Source organism: Psammomys obesus, unplaced genomic scaffold (assembly GCF_907164565.1).
Source record: "Psammomys obesus unplaced genomic scaffold, mPsaObe1.curated_primary_1811, whole genome shotgun sequence".
Taxonomy (NCBI): domain Eukaryota; kingdom Metazoa; phylum Chordata; class Mammalia; order Rodentia; family Muridae; genus Psammomys; species Psammomys obesus.
In genome coordinates, this window is record NW_026590767.1 from 6,157,712 (window position 1) to 6,177,449 (window position 19,738).

At 41.0% G+C, this 19,738-nt stretch overlaps 1 protein-coding gene across 2 annotated transcripts in view; it reads left to right on the forward strand.

The window, feature by feature from the left end:
• Dock1 (dedicator of cytokinesis 1) overlaps nt 1-19,738 on the forward strand; it is a 488,224-nt gene that overhangs the window by 299,138 nt on the left and 169,348 nt on the right. For both annotated transcript variants that reach the window (XM_055608813.1, XM_055608814.1), the window contains exon 28: nt 14,472-14,573. In XM_055608813.1, coding sequence (XP_055464788.1) covers nt 14,472-14,573 — 102 coding nt within the window. The remainder of the gene's footprint in view (nt 1-14,471; nt 14,574-19,738) is intronic.

The window sequence follows — 19,738 nt, forward strand, 5'->3', positions numbered from 1 at the left end:
AATTTTCTCTTTTTACTCAAGATTGTATTGACAGTTCAAGATCTTTTGTGCCTTTGTACAAATGTTTCTTGCTGTTTTTGTTTTGTTATGTTTTTGGTTTTTTTTGTTTTGTTTTGTTTTGTTTTGTTTTTTTTACTACTGCCCTGTGATTGGGGGTTGGGGGGGCTTGTACTGAGCCTGCAGGTTACTTTGGCTTACACAAACATTTTAACAGGATTAATTCTTCTAGGCTTTAATCATGGTGTTTCATTCCTTGTATCTGTGCCTTGTATAACATATTTCAGGAGTGTTTCTATGTTCAGCATTTGAATCTGCCTCATCTTGGTTAAATTGTTCCTGGCTTGGTATCTTGTTCTTTGGTGCATTGAACTGTTCCTGTTGGTGGATTCTTTGATCAAGCACCCAGAAATGTTGTGTTTCAACATTTTCAGGCAGTGTTGCTCAGGGCAGAGTGGAAGTTTACATCAAGCATGGTCTGGGGAGAGGGGTGTGTTTAGAGAGGGAGTAGGCCGAATTAGACATGATTTTCTACTATTTAAAAGTACTTCTTGTGTTGTCTTCTCAGAGCTATCTTGAAAATGTGTATTCGGTATAATAGTAGCTGAGAATATGTATTTTAAATTCATGGTGAGAAGTCTTTCAGTGCAGGTACCTGAGGACATTCTGTTTAGCCGCAGGTCTGAGATCTTTAAAGGGCCTAGGCATGAAGCCATATTCCTTCAGTTGTTGGCAGGCTCATTCCTTGCTTAAAGTCATAGTCAAAGAGAGCAGCATTCTGTTCTCACTGTGCAGACCTTCCTCCTTTCTGTCCATGCCTTTAGAATAGCAGAGACACAGCATATCCACTAGGCCTGTGGCAGGATCCCCTCAGGGATGGCTGTGGTCAGGGTGTCCTGGAGGAGAAAGCATCCTTGTAAGGAGGAACAACGGATGCTGTCCTAGATAGCTATGTAGCTTGCACAGGAGGATCCCTACATGGGCATCAGATCCAGGATGAAGGGGCGTCAAGGGTACTGGGACTAGACATATCTCCCACTCTGAGTTGGAAGGCAATAGACAGTTTTTGAAAGGAGGTTTTAGTATGCAGTTCTGCAGGCAGAGGTAGGCTAGCCTGATGGTGTCCTGAGCAGGGACCTCCTATAAAGACACAGATAGAGTGATCCTAAAGGGTGGAACTGTTAAGGACAAGGACAATGTGATTAGCCAATGTGGTTAAAATAATGGCCATAAGGAAGTTGAGTTGGGAAGGCAACAGAAAAGGCTGGAGCAATTCTTGGGAGACTTCATAAGTCTAAACATGGGTTCAAATTAACAAGGCCCTGACCTTCCCACCCCCACCATGTGCTTGGGGGGGTGGGACACACATGATGACACACAAATATATGCGTGTGTGCTCATGTTTGCATATAGAGGTTAGTTAACCTTGGGTGTCTTCTTCAGTCACTGTTCACCTTGAATTTTGAGATAGAGTCTCTCATTTCTTTTATTGCCTGCTACTCACCAGTTTGGCTAGTCTGGCAAGGCAGCAAGACACAATGAACCTCCTGTGTATGGGCCATCGTGCCCTGTTTTTTGTTTTGTTTTGTTTTGTTTTGTTAAGGTGAGTTTAAAGGGTTGAACGCAGGTCCTCAGCAAGCACTTTACCAACTCTGACATCCCTCAGGTCATGTTTTTCTTTTGGACTTACAATAATGGTTTTGCCTAACTAAGGGAGATTCTCCCTGGGCAGTATTTGGGGTATGTAATCCCTTTAAAGAAATGCCACCTAATAGCTGTGTTTCTCTCTGACTGATCAACTTATATGTCTGAGTTTTGCTCCTTCTGGACACTGAAGCAGCCCATTGAAATTCCATGTGAGCGGGCCTCATCCCATTATCCTGCAGCTTTTTGCTAGACAGGAATGGGGAATATTCCATTTTGCAAACTTTTAACTATGTAGCTAGATAATGAGCTTGTGAGAAACATAGTCAATTTTGCAAACAAGTAGAGATTCTGGAAAGTAATTAAAATTAGTCATTATTGTGCCACTTTGTGAGTTTACCTTCCTCCGCATGCTGTTAAGATCTTGTTTGCACAAAATTAATAAGGAATAAAGAATCTCGACTGAGCATCTGGTCCAAAGTGACTTCCAGTATGCATCTGTCCAGGTAACTTGTGATTGAAGTTTGGGATTCATGCGAGGGGAAATCAATTTTTTGTGTTCTTGTTATTATGATACCTTTATCATTTTATGTATGGGATGAATGATTGAAATGTCTGTGACTTTTTTTAACAAAAAAAAATCTATGAAATGTAGGGATTTTGTTCAAGGAGACTAATCTCAATAAAGCATTGTTTTTATTAAATTTAATTAAAGTTATGGTGAGCATCGCTATCCACCTTGGTCATGTGACAGTCACAAGCACTGCTGTGAAGTTCAATAAGTGTCATCTCTTCTTCTTATACCTTCTTTGGGTCTGGGTAAGAAATAATAAGGTGGAAATTGGAAATATGAATAGTGCTTATGGACCACTGCAGCCATGGCTGTGTGTTTAGATTGATACCAACAGGACAAGGGTTTTAGGGTTCCTGGGCAATGCTAAGGCTGGCTGTCTTTTAACAGATTGATTAGAAGTTATTAATACCATAGACAGACAGTGTTGTCAGGGCCTCTGAGGAGAGCTCAGAACCATGTGGCAGAGTTGGGGTCCTTTTATATAGGTTTCAGATGAGTGGAGGAGGTTTTTGCCCTGTGACTGGTGGGTAGTTCATAGTAGGTACTTGCTGCTGGGGTGTCCTTGAATGAGCCATGAGGGTGGAGAGGGCAAGACTAGAAAAATAAGTCACAGTGGTTATAGGAACCAAATTACCTTCATTTTAAGAAGTGTCCTTGTTTGATCAAAATGGAGGAACTATAAAAAATGGTAAGGCCATGGGTAACATGTATAGCCTAGAGAATGTTCCTCCATTTCTGAACAGCTGAAAGATCTTCTTTCTGAATAAACTATAACATGAACCATCTTCAGACTTTGCTCACCAAGCACATGGTGTTCATGAACTGCAGGTACCAGATGGTCCTCTTGTGATACTGATTAATGTCAGCTCGGATGAGTGAAAGTGATGCTTAGATTCAGCTGCCAGTAAGTGTCCCCACCCCATCCCCCACCTCCCACCAGTGGTGAACCTTCTGAGAAGAGTGTGAGGGTTTCATGGCAGGGCCTGAACACTGCAGGCAGAGTCCGACTAACAAACTACTGGCAATCTCCTAGGTTTTTGACCTTACACAGTCCTGCCTTTTTGGTTTTATCTTTACTCTCTTAGTGAGAACTCAGAAGCATCCTTGCAGAGTACTTCATTTGGTTTTTGAGACATGGTCTAGCTAATGAGTGGTCTAGAACTGGACATCCTTCTGCCTCAGCCTCCTGACCCACGTGTGTACCATTGTGCTGGGCTAACTGTGTATCTTGGTGATCAATTCTACTCTTAATAATTACTCTTCCATAGTAAAACTCTCATCCATGCTCATATTTGTTTGACCTGCTTTGTTTAATTATGGCTGGTCCCTAGTTGATAAATACTTGTTTAACATGATGATAAGTTAGGTTTTTCCTAAACTGCTGTTCAAAGTAGCTGTCAAAATTAGCCCCAAAGGCATGATCATTAAAAGCACCTAAGGTGTTTGGAAGATGGTCCATGCTGTCAAAAGACCTGAGTTCAGCTCCCAGCACCCACATCAAAAGCCTCAGAGCTTCCTGTAATTCTAGCACTAGAGGACCCAACAACCTCCTTTCGCCTTCATAAGTACCTGCATATGCATGACACACACTCACACACATGCAAAATAAGCAAATGAAACCACTGGAAACACAAAGTGTCCACCCTTATTATTGGAGCTTGAGGTCGCCCTGCCAGATGCTGGCCCAGAGTGAGGCTAGAAACAGGCAGTGGGCTGAGATGTGTAAAGACAACACCAAAGTATGTACAGTCAAAACCTTGGTTTATTTAGAAACTCGCCCCAGAACAAAAACAAAAACTTTGAAAGTCAGAAGAAAAATCCATTAAGTTGTATCATTAAATATGCAAATATACCCACCAAATGGAATAGGTTTCTCAAGCACATAGAAAGAAAGAATAAAAACTTGATTCAAAAATAAAACAAAACAAAACAAAAAAACACACTTTATCCTTTGCATAGGAAAATACCAAGATCTTTTAAGGGCCCCTAACAATAATGTTCATGAAATATTAACCAACAGCATAAAAATAGACTGGGACACTTTGGTTTGTGTGTTTAAATGGGAGAGTTGTTTTGTAAGCCTCCTAACATGTAACAATTCGATGGAAGTCCAATTTGAACCCCAGTGGAATTTGTTTCAAGCTACAATATGTGGTTCTGGAGTTTATTTGCAAGATGAAATTGACTTGGGTAGGTGACAACAGGGCTTAGGGAGCAAGGTGCATGCCATGCATGCAGGAAGGTATGAGTTCAAATCTCCAGGACACAGAAACTGAGTGGGTGTGAGCGCCTGGCTGTAATCATCTGAGTGGGTGTGAGTGCCTGGCTGTAATCCCAGCACACTGAGGGTGAGGACAGGATCTCCATAGCAAGCTTGCTACATTAGAACCAGGAAGCTCTGGGCTCAAGAAAAATGTAGCTTCAATATTAAGAAAATAAATACATAGGAGATAGACATATAATAGAGACATAGTTGGATAGATAGGTAGGTAGGTAGATAGATAGATAGATAGATAGATAGATAGATAGATAGATAGATAGATAGAGCCTCAATAAAAATATATAAATATATAGAAGAGTGATCATAGATAGATAGGTGATAAGTAGATAGATAAGTAGATGGCAGATATCTAGCCTCAATATAAATATATAGAAGATAGATAGATAGACAGAAGATAGATGGATAGACAGAGATCTAGCCTAAATAAATATATATAAAGATATATAGATTGATAGATATAATCTATTATATAAAATATATTTATATTTAAATATATATACAATTAAATTTAAATTACATACATTTATGTTATTTAAATATAAAATTCAAAGCACCCACATGATACACACATAGATATGCAAAAAAAATTTTTTTGGAGTTTCTGACATGCCTCTGTGATACCTCAAGGCAATTTTTTTCTTCCTCTTTTCTGTCTGCATGTCTATCTTCTTCCTTCCTTCTTTTCTTCTTTTTCATAAAGAGTAAAATAGCAGAAAAACTGGAGAAAATATGTAAAACAACAGCTTCAAGTTCAGTTTGGCAACAGAGAACAGTAACTCCATTTGAGCTCTAATATATATGGTATTAATTAAGTGAAGTAGTCTGTTTCAACCCATATGTCCCTCAGTTGAGGATTGGATACAGAAACTGTGGTACATTTAAACAACAGAATACTACTCAGCAATTAAAAACAAGGAAATCATGAAATTTTCAAATGGTGGGAATTAGAAAAGATCACCCTGAGTGAGGTATCCCAGAAGCAAAAAGACACAAATGGTATGCATTCACCTATAAGTGGATATTAGACATATAATATAAGATAATCATACTAAAACCTGTATATCTAAAGAAGCTAAGCAGGAAGGAGGACGCTGAGTAAGATGCTTAATCTTCATTCAGAAAGGCAAATACAAGATGTCTTATTTCCAGTTTCTTCAAAATATCCCACATACCCTGTTTCATTGTCTCTTCCACTTGTTAATTATTTTCCCCTTTGAACAAAAACACACAGGATGTCAACCTTCAAATATGGCTTCTTTGACTTAGGATAGTGTTTACAATTCATCTCTTTCTTGCCATTAGTTTTTTTTTTTTTACTGCTTAGCTGTGTGTCATTGTACAGATGTGCCACAGTTGGATAGGTACATATTTGGAATGTCTCTGAGGGTTGGTATATGACTCTGTCTCAAGGAGTGACCAATTTTACTTCTTTGTCAGCCTCCTCCAGGAACTCAGTGCTGTCTGCACTGCAGAGGAACTGAATGGCTGCTGAGAATTGTGCTTGAGTCTGGTCTGCCATTTTGAATCTCATCTTACAGCCTTCCCTCCTCCCATGGTTTAGCACACATCACAGTGAAGCCCTGACCTCAGGGTCTCAGAGGCCTTTAGCTCAGGGGCTCAGCAGAGGGTGAGGTGGCAGGCGAGGATGCTAAGCCTGTAGAGACTGTGTCGACCTTTTCACTCATCTTAAGTACTTGCTTCCCATGCACATTGTTCTTGGATCCCCACAGTCATTTTTAAAATAAGTACTGAGACGTTTACTTCTCAAACCTATTTTGCTCTCTTACATGGTTTCTAGTCAGAAAACCTATGGAATGACTGATCTGCTGTATAACATCTGTGCAAAGAGCCACGTCTGTGCCTGCATAATGCCTAGTAAGAATTCCATAGGAATTGTCATATGACATCTGCATTCTGTTGTGTAAAAGATCAGACATCAAAACATCTACCAGCTGTAATGTTCTTGTCTCGCAAGGTGGCAAGCCTGCTAGGGAACAATCCCCAGAGCCTCCCCAACCTTTTGTAAAACGTTTTCGCAAATCATTTAATTGTCACTCCACCCTGTAAAAGGTAAAAATATTGTTTACAAAAGGGCTCCTCTGCGTTCCTAAAACTTGATGACTCAAAGTGGCTGACCCTTTTCTCCTTCCCTTGATCCTTTGCACTTATAATGAATTAACCAATCACATCCGGTTCAAAGGTTGAACTTCCACCAGGGATGAGACACAGTTACTTCCTGGGTCTGACTGTGCTTCCTAACCATGTCTGAGTCATGATACAAAAAGTTGTTTTGTTTTGTTTTGTTTTTTTCCCCAAAAAGAAATTGCCTTGCTAGGTTCCTTTCACTTTTCTCAGCATGTCTTCCTGTAACAATGAGATTCTAACACTCCCTGTGGTTCCTTCACTTTTTTCCATCATCATCATTTTCAGTACCCCACGCAGACCCAGAACTTACTTCATATCTCAAGATGGTGTTAACCCACAATCCTTTTCCTTCAGCCTCCCAAGTGCTGGAATTAAAGATTTGAACTCACCATACCCAGCTGCTGATTTGTGATTTTTTTTTTAGAAATACTATTTACTTAACTGCATGTGTGTGTGTGTGTGTGAAAACACACCTGTAGGAGTCAGAGGATAACTTATAGTAGCTTATAGTCAGCTCTGTCTTCCCACAGTGTGAGTCCTGTAGGTCAAACTCAGGTCGCCACGCTTGAAGGCATGTGCCTTTACCTGCTGAGCCATCTTGCTGGCACTCATTATTATTATGTTTTTTTACATTTAGTATGTGATATATTTTTCTTCCCATATCATTCAGCCAGTGTGAGTAAAATTGCAGACAATGTATTTTTTTATATATGTATCTGTTTTGCCCATTTCCAATTTAATCTGTTACTGTGATCGCAATAGAGCCCTTTATATACAGAAATCAGTTGTAGAAATGTGTGGACGTTGATTCCCCCATTAACTAGCAGGGGTTTATTAAGGCTCTGTTACTCTTGTTTCTGTTACTTCATGTTCACTGATACTGTCTATCATGTCAGAAGACTTGGGAAATCCTGAGCTCTCTAAGGCTTTAATATTGCCTGATTTATTGAGTTTGTAAAAATAAGGTATAAAATCTCTGCTTTACTATCTTTCTAGTGTTGACACCAAATGAACTTTATTAAGAAGTTGCATACATAGTATATAATTTTTATTGCACTATGTATCAGTTGCTTTTTATTGCGTGATAAAACACCATGAACAAAAGCAAATTATGGAAGAAAGAGCCTGTTTGGGCTTACAGTGCCAGAGGGAGAATCCACAAGAAATCAGAACTCAATCTACAGAAGGGAAGCAGAGAGGATAAACTGGAAATGGGGTGAGGTTATTAACTCAAAGCCCACCCCTAGTGACATATTTCCTGAAGCAAGGCTCCGCCTTTTAAAGGTTCCATTAGTGTCCCAAGTTATGAGGGAACCAAGGGTTCAAATATATGAGCCTATGGGGGGACCCTTTACTGTCTATAACAAATGTGAACAGGTATTTAAATTATTATATTCAATAAGCAGCAAATAATTGTTACAGGTAACGTTATATCCAAATATTCCCCTTTGGTATGTGTTCTTTAAACATCTTTCCATAATTACTCCCTCTGTAAAATTGAAATTGATTTTGTTTTTAAAATTAGATTTTTTTTCCCTCAGTGTGCCTGGAATGAAATGAGATACTAATACTTTATGAATTCAACCAAGCACACTATCTAAATTTAATATTTAATTTTGTTGCTAGTAGTTTAAAAATCCCTAATAGATGGCATTAGTGTAGTTTATCAACCATGCTGTTTTCAGTTTTATTTTGTGCCTTTTTATAGTCTTCACTTCAGTTCTTCATAAAATAAGGAAATTATGATATTTTGGAAATTAAATGAGTGAAAATTCACCATATGTTGAATAAAGAGATCATGTTATTGAATTTATCCTCTCTCTGTCTTTCTCTGTCTCTCTCCGTCTCTCTGTTTCTCTCTCTCTCTCTTCTTCCTTCTTTTCCCTTGCCCCTCTCCTCCTGACAAGGTTTCCTTTTTTGCTGCTTTGTAACTCATGCCTTGGCTTCTGAGGTCCTGGTACCTCTGGTTTCTAAGATTTTCTGGAATTCAGAGAAGTCAGTGGGCTTGTTGCTAGATCTTCACCATCTTCCTGTCTCTGACTCCTCTGGCCACCTCTGTTCATTCATTTTCCAGCTTCCAGAGTTCTTTTGTTCTCCATTGCTTCTCACTCTCATGGTCCTTGTGACCATGGTGTTGATATTGATTGTTTAGACAAGAGTCTCTCTCTATGTAGCACTGGCTGTCCTGAAACTTACTCTGTGGACCAGGCTGACCTGAAACTTATGGATAGTGGCCTGTCTTTGCCTCCCAAGTGCTTGGATTAAAGGCTTATTCTACCACACCTGGCTGCAGTCTGCTGCTGAAACATGTTCTGTATAGTCAGCATGATGAGAAGAATCAGAGATAGACCCATACTTTGAATGTGTAATATGGAATTCCCCCAAGGGTGTTTTGCAAAGACTAAGGAATCTTTGGGCTAGTTTATGATGTCTTGATATTTTCTTTGTACTCTTGACTTTCTGTTTTTATTATTTTGAAATCTCTTCGTAGAAATAAGAGCATATAAGCTTTCGCCTTGACTTTTCGTCTCAAAAACAGAGAGCCTTCGTGCACCATATTTTTCTAGGGTGTCAGTACCCAGACATCACGCATATGAACTTTTTTTAACAGCTTTTGACTTCTCAGTGGAGGGAATGACTCCCAGGCACATCTCAATCCTGTATTTTGTTCTCACAATGCTCCTTGCTTATTCATTCTTTGGTTTAAGTCTTTCTCAAAATGTGAGTCATTACAAACCCCTCGAGTTATACACCTTCACACCTTGGCTGTAGTTCTTTCCTCGTGCTCTCTCACAACACAAGCTTTAAATGCCACTAATGATTGCTCTCCTTGACGTTGCTTGACAGGAGATTATGAGGTAGGGCCATTCTCAGTATCCAGTGAGATTTAAGTACCTAAATGGAATTTCCTTTTTGAAGACACTGTATTAGAGAAAACATGTTGCATTTTTTTTTCCAAGCTAGGAGCCATCAAGTGTCCTCCTAGAGCCACATCACCAGAACTAGTCTTCACTCCCAGTGTTGACACCTGTCACGTGTTCCGGATGTGCTTTTTATGCTTCCAGCAGCTTCTGTGATCTGGAGCTGCTCAAACACCTCATGAAATTTTTAGAACTTAGACAAGTGTTCACAGTCCTGTCTATGCCACACATCCCAGACAGCAGATCCTTGGCACATGGGAAGTGGGAACTCCGGGGCAGATGAATCAGCACACACCCAGCTGACAGAATAACTAAACCAAGTTCACTAGTCATGTGGCTGCAACCATTTGCCTTCCACCTTCACAGCTCCCCCAAACCAGGAGTGAATACTCTTGGGAGTTTTCCTACTAATCCATATACTTGTCCTCAAACCTGACTGTTCTGCTGACCCATGTAAGAGGCACTATGTCAGGGCTGGCTCTCTGTTTGTGTCTTCTGCACCTCGTTCCCCATACCTCTTTTCTACCCTGCTGCAGCATCTTAATATTGAATTTACCTGATGCGAAATATCCTCAGCTCCTCTACCAGTGTTCCTCCCTTCTAGCCCTATCTATATGCTCTTCGCTCTTCCTCTCTTCTACCCGTCTTTAGTCCTCATTGTCTTCGGTTTGACCTGCCCTCAGGCTCACCTGGCCTCTCTCTGGTCCTCCTGTCTTCTGTCCTCCTGTGCCCACTTCTCCATTCTGCCTGTGTGCCCCATCCCTCCATCCACTATCCACATTGCTAATGCACTGAGAATACACAGGGATTTAAAAGTGGCCACTGAAGCCAGTTCTTCAAGGATTTGTAAAGTGTATGTGGAGGGAGCGATCACTCTGTCATCAAGAAGTGGTGTAAGGCAGTTGCTATGTTTTTCCAGGCAACAGACCCTTGGCAGAGTGAAGATAAGAGAGTAGGAAATACAGGGCTCAGGAAGAGGTGGTCCCTCCTCACAGATGACATCTTTCTTGCAGGTGACATCTCTCTGTCTTTCAAGACCACCTTTTAAAGTCCTAATACATGCTGCTTATAAAAAAAATAACGTGTTCACCTTTCCTCCCTGATGACAGCCCTGAATCTTTTCTTTCTAGGCATTTCCCTTTTATCTTGCCTTATAGATTCCTTACAGTGTGGGTTCGTGTATATAAAATATCTGTATTTTCATTCGTAAACTGTCTTTTCTTGTGTTACTGAATCGCTTTGTAGTTCTGAGGTTAATATTCAAAGGTTGTGCAATATTTCAGCCTAATAGTACAACTGCTTGAATTAACAGATATACACAAGATTGTCCATTGCATATAGACTGTAGGTAAACAGTGTTCTTCCTGGCTTCTGTGAGGTCCATGTAATATATGCATATAATATGGAGGAGTTGTTCTTTCTTTTTGTTTACTTGAGATTCAAATGTAACTAGCATCCTGCATTTCATCTTTCAGCCATATAAAATATATGACTTAGACAATTTCTTGCCTTGAGTGCTTAGATATTTTTCAGAAATGCAATGGACACTGTTGGACATAAAATTTCCTTTCCTGAATTACCTTTTCAGGTGGGTTGTTAGAAGGAGAATTACTGAGAAGATGAGTATTTTCTTTCCAAGACTTTTCAAACCTCTCACCAAATTGCTTTTTAAAAAGGTTATAGCAATTTAAGCTCACACCGGTCCTGTGTGAGAACCCTCATCCTCTGTACCTTCACCACTCAATGCTTAAATCCTGCCTCGTTGTTCTGGCAGCAAATAACGATGTATCATTTTCTTCTTGATTACTAATGAGGTTCACATTTTCTGTTTATGAGGCAGTTGGTGTCCTGGTTTTTTTTAAGTACAGTTGACTTCTCTGCCCTTACTCTGCATTGCTTCAAAATCACAGGAATATCTCGTATTTTTATCTTGTTAATTATTTTAGTCTGAAGCTAGAGCCTGAGCCCAATCCCCAAACTCAAGTTCCAAGGACTAGCTCCGTACAATGTCTTACCACCGGCCTACTCACTGTTTAAAAATAAAAGCCTCAGATGACTCCTAAAATGAATTTAAAATAATTAAACCAAAAAGTGTAATTTTCTTTAGAGCCTGTAGAAATAGAAGTGTTTTTTTTTCCCACAGTTCTTTCTAGTTTTGTTCCTAGTATACAACTGATTTCAAATACCATTTTCACAAAAACAAACAAACAAAAAAAAAAAAACCAAAACAAACAACAAAGTGCTTCGCCCATTTTTACAGAGAAATATGTATATGCTGGGTTACCCTGGTTCCAAGTGAGGTGTGGAGCTCTATCGTGTGAACAGTACTGGCTCCATAAAAGTACAGGTTCCCCAAGGGTGGGGTTCCATTCCCAAAGCTCAGGGATGTAAGAGGGGATGTGTCTGTGAACTGTAGCACATATGTTTCCCCTTGGCTAGTGGAGTCCATGTTCCCACATATAATTGTGCTGAGCTAGCAAAACTTGCTTCCTCTAAGCAAGGAGTAGGTGAATGGTACAAATTGTTTTTGGCCCATTTCCTTAGGTTAAGTAAAGGGGGCATGCAGGCTGCCAGGCAGCTCTCTGCTAACTCATGGGGATGGCCCTCTTTCTGCCCTTTCAGGATCTGCCTTCATTAGCCCCCAGTGTCATTAAATAAAGGGCTGTTTGGCTGCATTCTTCAAGATGTTCTCATCCATATAAAAGACTCCATACTAGCCATTTACATCTTTCCAGGGCTTGCTTTGTGGATACCACTGTGTTCTTGGGTTTTGGTCTCTCCACCACCATTTTCTTTGCTTCTGGACTTTCAGAATTATACTCGTTAATGAGTGGGTTTCTGTCTCCTCCTCTGCCCTTTGGCCTGACCCACATGTGCTGGCTGTTCTTATGGCTGTGACTTTGAACAGAGCCTTGAATTTTCTTAAGCCCCTTTAGTAGTTTTCTTTCCTTTTCCTTGCAGTGTGATATTTTACGGTCAGCATGTTGATGTCACACTTCTAAATCTACATTGCTGACCCAATGGCTTCGGTGATTCTGAAATGTCAGTCATTGCTGAACTGCCTTGACCTGCATGTTTTCTTTAAGCATGTGCTAGGTGTACGTGCATGGATGCTGTTCTAGAAATTTCCTCTTCTCCCAGAGTCCATTACAGGCTCCAGGCAGCTGCATTTGAGTGGAATTGGAGGCATAGTATTGTGGAAGCCCTTCCTTCTCCTCTACTAACTTTCCCTGATAAGGACAAGGATGGGAGTGGTGACTCTCTAAGTTATGTTGGTTGTCAGTGACCAAATACGTGTGTTCCAGCCCTGGAGTGCTGGCTTCGTACCAGGCTTTCCTCCTCTGAGGACACAATCTCTGCACCTCAGATTAGCTGCCTGAGAAATGGAACAAGCAACAAGTTTATGGATGATTGCAAGAGAGTGGGGCCTGGCTAATGGGCAACGTGACAAAGATGAGCACTCAAGGATGGCATCTCCTGAGAAGAAGATGAGGTGCTCAGGCAGAGCTTCTCTGGAGCCCAGTGGGATGCCAAATATTTACATATTTCAAAAGTTCCCATTCATAAATAAATGTCCTTCTGATGCAAAACAAGCACTATTTAGCTCTTTCCCAGAACACCACCAACTTGGAATCTAAAGCTCAACAATTACCATTATTCACAAATAATTTACATTTCTGGGCAAATGGAAGATACCATATCATCATTATTGTATTTGTTCAATTTGCAAAATGGGTCCTTTGAGGACTCATTTGGAAGCCTGTGTGTATACTACAGACAGAAAATGTATCGGACTCTAACATTCACTGTGGAGTGCATGTTCCAAATTAATATAAAAGACATTTAGGCATTCAAATATATTGTTGGGAAAATTGGAATTAGTGAAAAGAATGCAATTTGGGAGCTCATTTACTAAAGAAAACGTAGGGATGTGTCTCAAGCTATATCCCTTTTATTATTCTACGAGACTCATACAGTTTAATGTCAGTTAGTATAGGTCCTGTGCGGCTTCAGATGTCATTACCTCGCGGGTGCATATTTAAAAGCAAGGCAGGCTCCGTGATATCAGCTCCCCAGCCTGCCAGTGAGAAATTGTACTTATGGCAGTAAGACTGCTCACCCCAAAGCATGAACCTTTCAAGGTACACCCTTGTGTGTCCACACACCCACAGTGTGCACACTGTCCAGACTCCTTGGACAGCTTTGGTCTTTTGCTCTCTCCAGCATTTGCTTTTGTTTGTTGGTTTCTGTTTTCTTCTTCCTCTTTCTTTCCATGAAGCTCTATAGGTTATGAAGAATTCCCATCCCTCTTACTGGACATTCCAGTGAGACTGACTGCCTTTCCCCCCCAACTCTTTCCCGGGAGGAGAACTCACAGTGGGTTTGGTTGGTAGCGATTGCCTTTGAATTGGCCAAGAAGGACATAGGCAGATTTTGAGAAATAAGATGCTTCTGTTTGCCATGGCCCAAGAAGAGGGGCTGCACACATCTGCTTCATAATAAATACGGGTTATTTCTAAGAATGCTACTTAAGTTTTTGGGATTTCAACCTTGTCTTTAATTTTTTGTGAACTTAATTAAGGAAGAAACATTTAAAGCTTCTGTTTCCATTCTGAAAAACCTTTTGTCAAGGTGCATTTGATAATTTAATACAGTTAGAGATGAAAAAATCCACTGTACCTCCTTAAACAAACAAACAAACAAACAAAATTTCTGAGGTCAGATGTGACCCAGGCCATCTCTGGGTCTTGAGTCTCTGTTCTTGAGTGCCACGGAGCAGAATTGGGACTTCTGCCTAAGTCCCATGCCTTCCCCTGGTGGTTGAACAGCCAGCTCCATAGTTGATGTCAGTTTTCCCCATAAGGAGTGTTATTTCTCTATCTAATTCTACCTTCCAATCCACCTACAGGGGAACTTTGTGGCTTGCATGACAGCTATTTTACGGCAGATGGAAGACTACCATTACGCCCACCTAATCAAGACCTTCGGGAAAATGAGGACAGATGTCGTGGTGAGTGTCATTTCCACCATCTCACTAGGCCAACAGTGGAAGTGGAGGGTGACATCTGTATTTCCATTTAAAATAGATTTTTGCATGGGAACTTCTCTCATTGATATCAAAAGCCACACCAGGCTCTACATGGAAGCTTTTGACTAGCGCTGATCTAGAGAACAACTTGGGTATGAGCCTAGAGCATTCCCATCTGTTCTGGTCACAGAATAGTTTCCCTTGCTGCTGGGTCACCAACAATCACATCCTTCAGTCATTAGCTCCTGTCATTTCTTGGTTGGCTTTCTATAGCTGTAGCTCACGAGCCACTCTCCTGGACCTTCAGCTATCTTCTGCTATTAATTAGTGCTAATCATATACACTCATCAGCATTTCTCCTAATAACTCCTTCATCCTCCTCACTCAAACTATGATGCAACTTAATTGGGAGAGTGTAATAGGAAAATTTATTGCTCAGGAGCTACCTCCCTAATGGCCTGAAATTACACTGCCATATGGCAAATATCCTTTGCAAAGCTGCACCAAACCTGCTGGCATGCTTTCTAATGAGCAGCTCATGTGAGTTCTTGGAATCCACTTTTAAGGACCCTCTGGTCCAGTAGACAATGCATAGATTGCTGTGCGGCACAGCTAGCTCACATTGTATTACCAGAGCAAGGCTTACTGCGTTTGGCCTCTGCCTTACTGAAGGAGGGAAGAAACAAGATGATGTTCATGATTTTCTTCAAAGAGCTATATCAAGGACCAGGTTTTCTCCTTTGTGGCCATCGTAGGTACGTGGACAGGCAAATAGACAGGCAATAGACAGATACGTATATAGACAGTTGATACATACATACATATAGTCATATGATGGATGAAAAATAAGTAAATCTCTAAGAATAAAATGAATTTATGCCTCAAAATTATAACAAACTTTCTTATAGGTAGATAAATGATAGATTGATAGAAGTTAGATTGATAAATGATAGATTACTTGATAGATGATAAGTGATAGATTGATAATATATTGATGATGACAATAGATGTTGGACATTTTGATAGCTATTTAGGTTGATTGATAGATATAATTATAGAGACTATGTTAGTAGATAGACTATGGGTTAACATAGACAGGCAGACAGATAATTTTTAAGAAGAAAATAAGTCTATACCTTCAAATAATAGTTTTCCTTAAATGAAAGGGTATTAAAATGTGTACAGTTTTATTTTATCTATAAGTTTTGGTTAACTTTGAGTCTCAAGAAGAAATTTACTCTAGGCACATGTTCAAGTAAACAATAAATACCACAGAATGTCCTAGGTGTAATTCAAAATGATAGCATAGTGAAAGCTTATTTTATATTCATAGTATTTAATTTCATCATTAAATCTTAAATGTGCATCTCTGGCCTGCTTTGGTCAGTGAAAATAACAGTATGACATTGTGTGAGTTCACAGACGATATTTTTGGATGAATGATAAGGTTTTCAGGATGAGAATAACTGCTCATATTGAAAAATGAGTACCGCCATTAATAATTTGTCCATTATCAGAACAGACGTGCTCAAAATCTATATGTGGCATTAAAAAGTATCTAATATGAATTTAGCTACAGTGTGGGATGAAACACAATGATACAATGTAGTTTGTAAGTGTGAGTCTTAATTACTTTTCTGTTGCTGTCATAAACACCATGAACAAAGCCATTTTATAGAAGGGAGATTTATTCTGGCTTATAGTTCCAGAGCAATAAGAGTCCTGCTCAGATATAGCTCATGGTAGCTCAGTAACCAAGTGGGTTTCCCTAGTAAGGGGAACAGGAACTATTTCTGACATGAACTCAACGACTGGCTCCTTTATCCCCCTCCCCCCAACTCGAGGTAGGAACAGTCTTGCTAGGCCACAGAGGAGGACAGAGATCTATGATCTGAATGCCTGTTCCCAGGGAGGACAGTAAGGCTGAACTGCCAGCAAGGCTGCACCACCTAACCCTCCCCAAACACTGCTACTAGCTAGAGACAGAGTGTTCAAATGCCTAAGAATACAGGGGCCATTTCTCATTCACAGATAAGGGTGCCTCACTGGCTTGGGTGTGAACTCTCTCTCCTTCCTCAAAATAGAGAATCAAGTATGGACACCATGTTGTGGGCCTAATTTCCCAAGGGACTTTTCTTTTTTTTCTTCTCTTAGACACAGGCATCCAGAAAATCAATTATTTGCATACAATTTAATTTCCATTATAAAATGGCATTTGTTATTGGTATGTCTCAAATTCCCATGGCAAGGTTTTTGATTGTTGTTGGTTCATCAAAACCTTCTTGAAAATATGTTCCTATCCACTAACTATATGTGGAGAGTATTTTATTTTTCTGCTCTCCCAATTATCACGAAAATGAAAAGATCGTTTCCTGTGAAATAATTGGAAGTTAATTAGTATTCCAATATGAGAGTGGCCTAAAACCGTTTTTCTAAGTCCTGCTTGCATCTAACAAGCACAGCTCCAGGTCCTTAAATTCAGCCGCACTCCAGCCCACCCCCGCTGCTACCTCCCCCATACACTGCCAGTGGGTGAATCAGTCTCAAATAGATTCAGAGTTATCATCACCCCACTATCCCCACAGGGCTGCTGCGGTCACCTTCTAAATGGTCCTTTGTCCCCAGGGTAGCCAGAGAATCTCAACCAGGGTGGGAAGACTGATCTAGGTAAGGGAAGACCAGACAGGTGCCACTAGAGCATCCCTCAAAGGACAGGCAAGCTGCTTCCTCAAGACGAAGAGCTGCAGCGAACTTTTCTTCCTTCTGCCTACTTCTGGGTATTGCCCTGGATCTAAGTCTCAGCATCAGGAGGAGAAGCAGAAATCTTGCCCAATGTATCCAAAAGATGCTCAAGTATACAACAAGGACATTTGCTCAACCATATTTGTAGCAGCTTTATTCGTAATAGCCAGAACCTGGAAAACAACCTAGATGTCCATCAATGGAGGAATAGATAAAAAAAATTGTGGTCCTTTTACACAATGGATTACTACTCAGCAATTAAAAACAAGGGAATCATGAAATTTGCAGGCAAATGGTGGGATCTAGAAAAGATCATCCTGAGTGAGATATCCCAGGAGCAGAAAGACACACACGGTATATACTCACTTATAAGTGGGTACTAGACCTATAAGGTAGGATAAACATACTAAAATCTGTACACCTAAAGAAGCTAAACAAGAAGGAGGACCTGGGGTTAGATGATCAATCCACACTTAGAAAGACAAATGGGATGGAAGTAGGAGAAAACAAGAAACAGGACAGGAGCCTACCATAGAGGGCCTCTGAAAGACTCCACCTAGCAGTGTATCAAAGCAGATGCTGAGACTCATAACCAAACTTTGGGCAGAGTGCAGGGAATCATATGAAAGAAGGGGGGCGGTAATAAAGACCTGGAGACGTGTAAGACGTATATAGCATGTGTAATGCCAAGTACTTGGGGGATTTTGTCCTTGGTTCCTGGCACTTATGTGCCATTTTCCCGTAGTAAATGTGTGTTGGATGAAGATGGAGATGTGCAGGGGCAGAACGGGTAGAGGCAGTGCTGAGGGGACGGCTCTGCTAAAGGTTAGAAGAGAGAAGGAGGCACAGACTCTGGGGACTGAGGCCTTCTCACCTGCTACCTGGTTCTTGTATTCCTTGTGGAGTCTCTCAGGCCCAATCTGCTGCCAGGCCACTTTCTGAACCTCCACATATCCCAGGCCCTCTTGCTAGAATCCTTCCTCACCTTCTTGCTTCTTCAGTCCTCACTTTCTGGGAGTCCCTTTCTGACACTTGTCCAGATCTCTATCGATGGATATAGGCCCCTCTCTTTCAGAGCACCTTACCTTGACTATTAGCCTGTTCTGCAATAGACAAGGGTAAAGTATTGGATATAGAAAGTGGTGAGAAAGAATACTAGTGGGTTTGGGGGAGGCAGAAATGCCAGCAGTGTGAATGTGCCTGCTTCAGACACATTCCACAGTGGAAACCCCCAGGGTCTCCAAGGTGTTGTTGTCTGTGTGACACCATCAGCAGAAGTGTTGCCTGGTCACCGTGGAGCATGCCTTCTAGGTAGAAAGAGGAGACAGGCTCCACACACCGGCTGCTCTATTCCTGGACCACTACTTTCTTGCAAGTGCAGCCTCAGGAGAGCTCCCCACACTGGACCACCAATCTAGGGGTGCAGATTCCATTCCCAGTGACATTTTATCAGCATCATGAAAGGCCATGGCAGTCAGAACAAACTCAGATTCCCCAGGGTTAGTCTTTCCAGTGAACCCATATCATCTGAGCTCTGAAAACAAAACAAAACAAAAACCAAAACAAAATAAAGCAAAACAGACAAGGCTAAGTCATTGGTGAGATGTCTTTCCTGGGCAGAGCAGACAATGGTGGCGGTAAAAGGAGGAGTTTCTGATTCTGTGCTGAGCAGGAGTTTCCTGTGGGAGGCACCCAGGGGCATGGAGGTGTCATACCAGCCAGGAACTCCTCTGGCCTATGCTAGCAACCTTCTATCCTTTGTTGCCTGTTTTCAGAGCAGTTGTGTTTTGGATAAACTTTATTGTGAAGCCATTATGGGGTCACACACAGCTGTTGAATGTAATGAATTCTGTATGCCCTTTATTCAGTTCCTCTTGACAGAAATGTCTTGCAATACTATCTTATAACATCAAAACCAGGGTTTGACATTCATGCAATCCACTCACCTTATCCAAATTTCCGTGATCTGACTTGTATTCTTTAACCTAACGATGTATCATGAAAAGCTTCAGACAAACAGAGAAACTGGGAGAACAGCAGCAATTCATGTCTGAGCTGTCAATGGCAAGCCCTGTAACCTGGAACTTCTCCCGCCAACCCCCGTGTGTGTTTGTGTGTGAGTGTGTATGTGTGTTACAAACATCTTAAGAAAGAGAGTGCCATTTCTCTAGGCATGCCATTTCTCTGGGCAAGCACCTACAATGGTTCCCATCATGTCATAGGTAGGGACAGCCACCACCTCACTCATTGACCTCACACCTAATTTTCCCACCATTGCTCCTTTCGTAGAGCCCCACCCCCAGGATCAAGAGTCCAGTCCAGATTGCTCTGTCCAGTTTGCTTATAGCCTAGGCTAGCTTTAAACTTGCAGTGATTGTCCCATCTCAGTCCGATGAGTGCTAGGA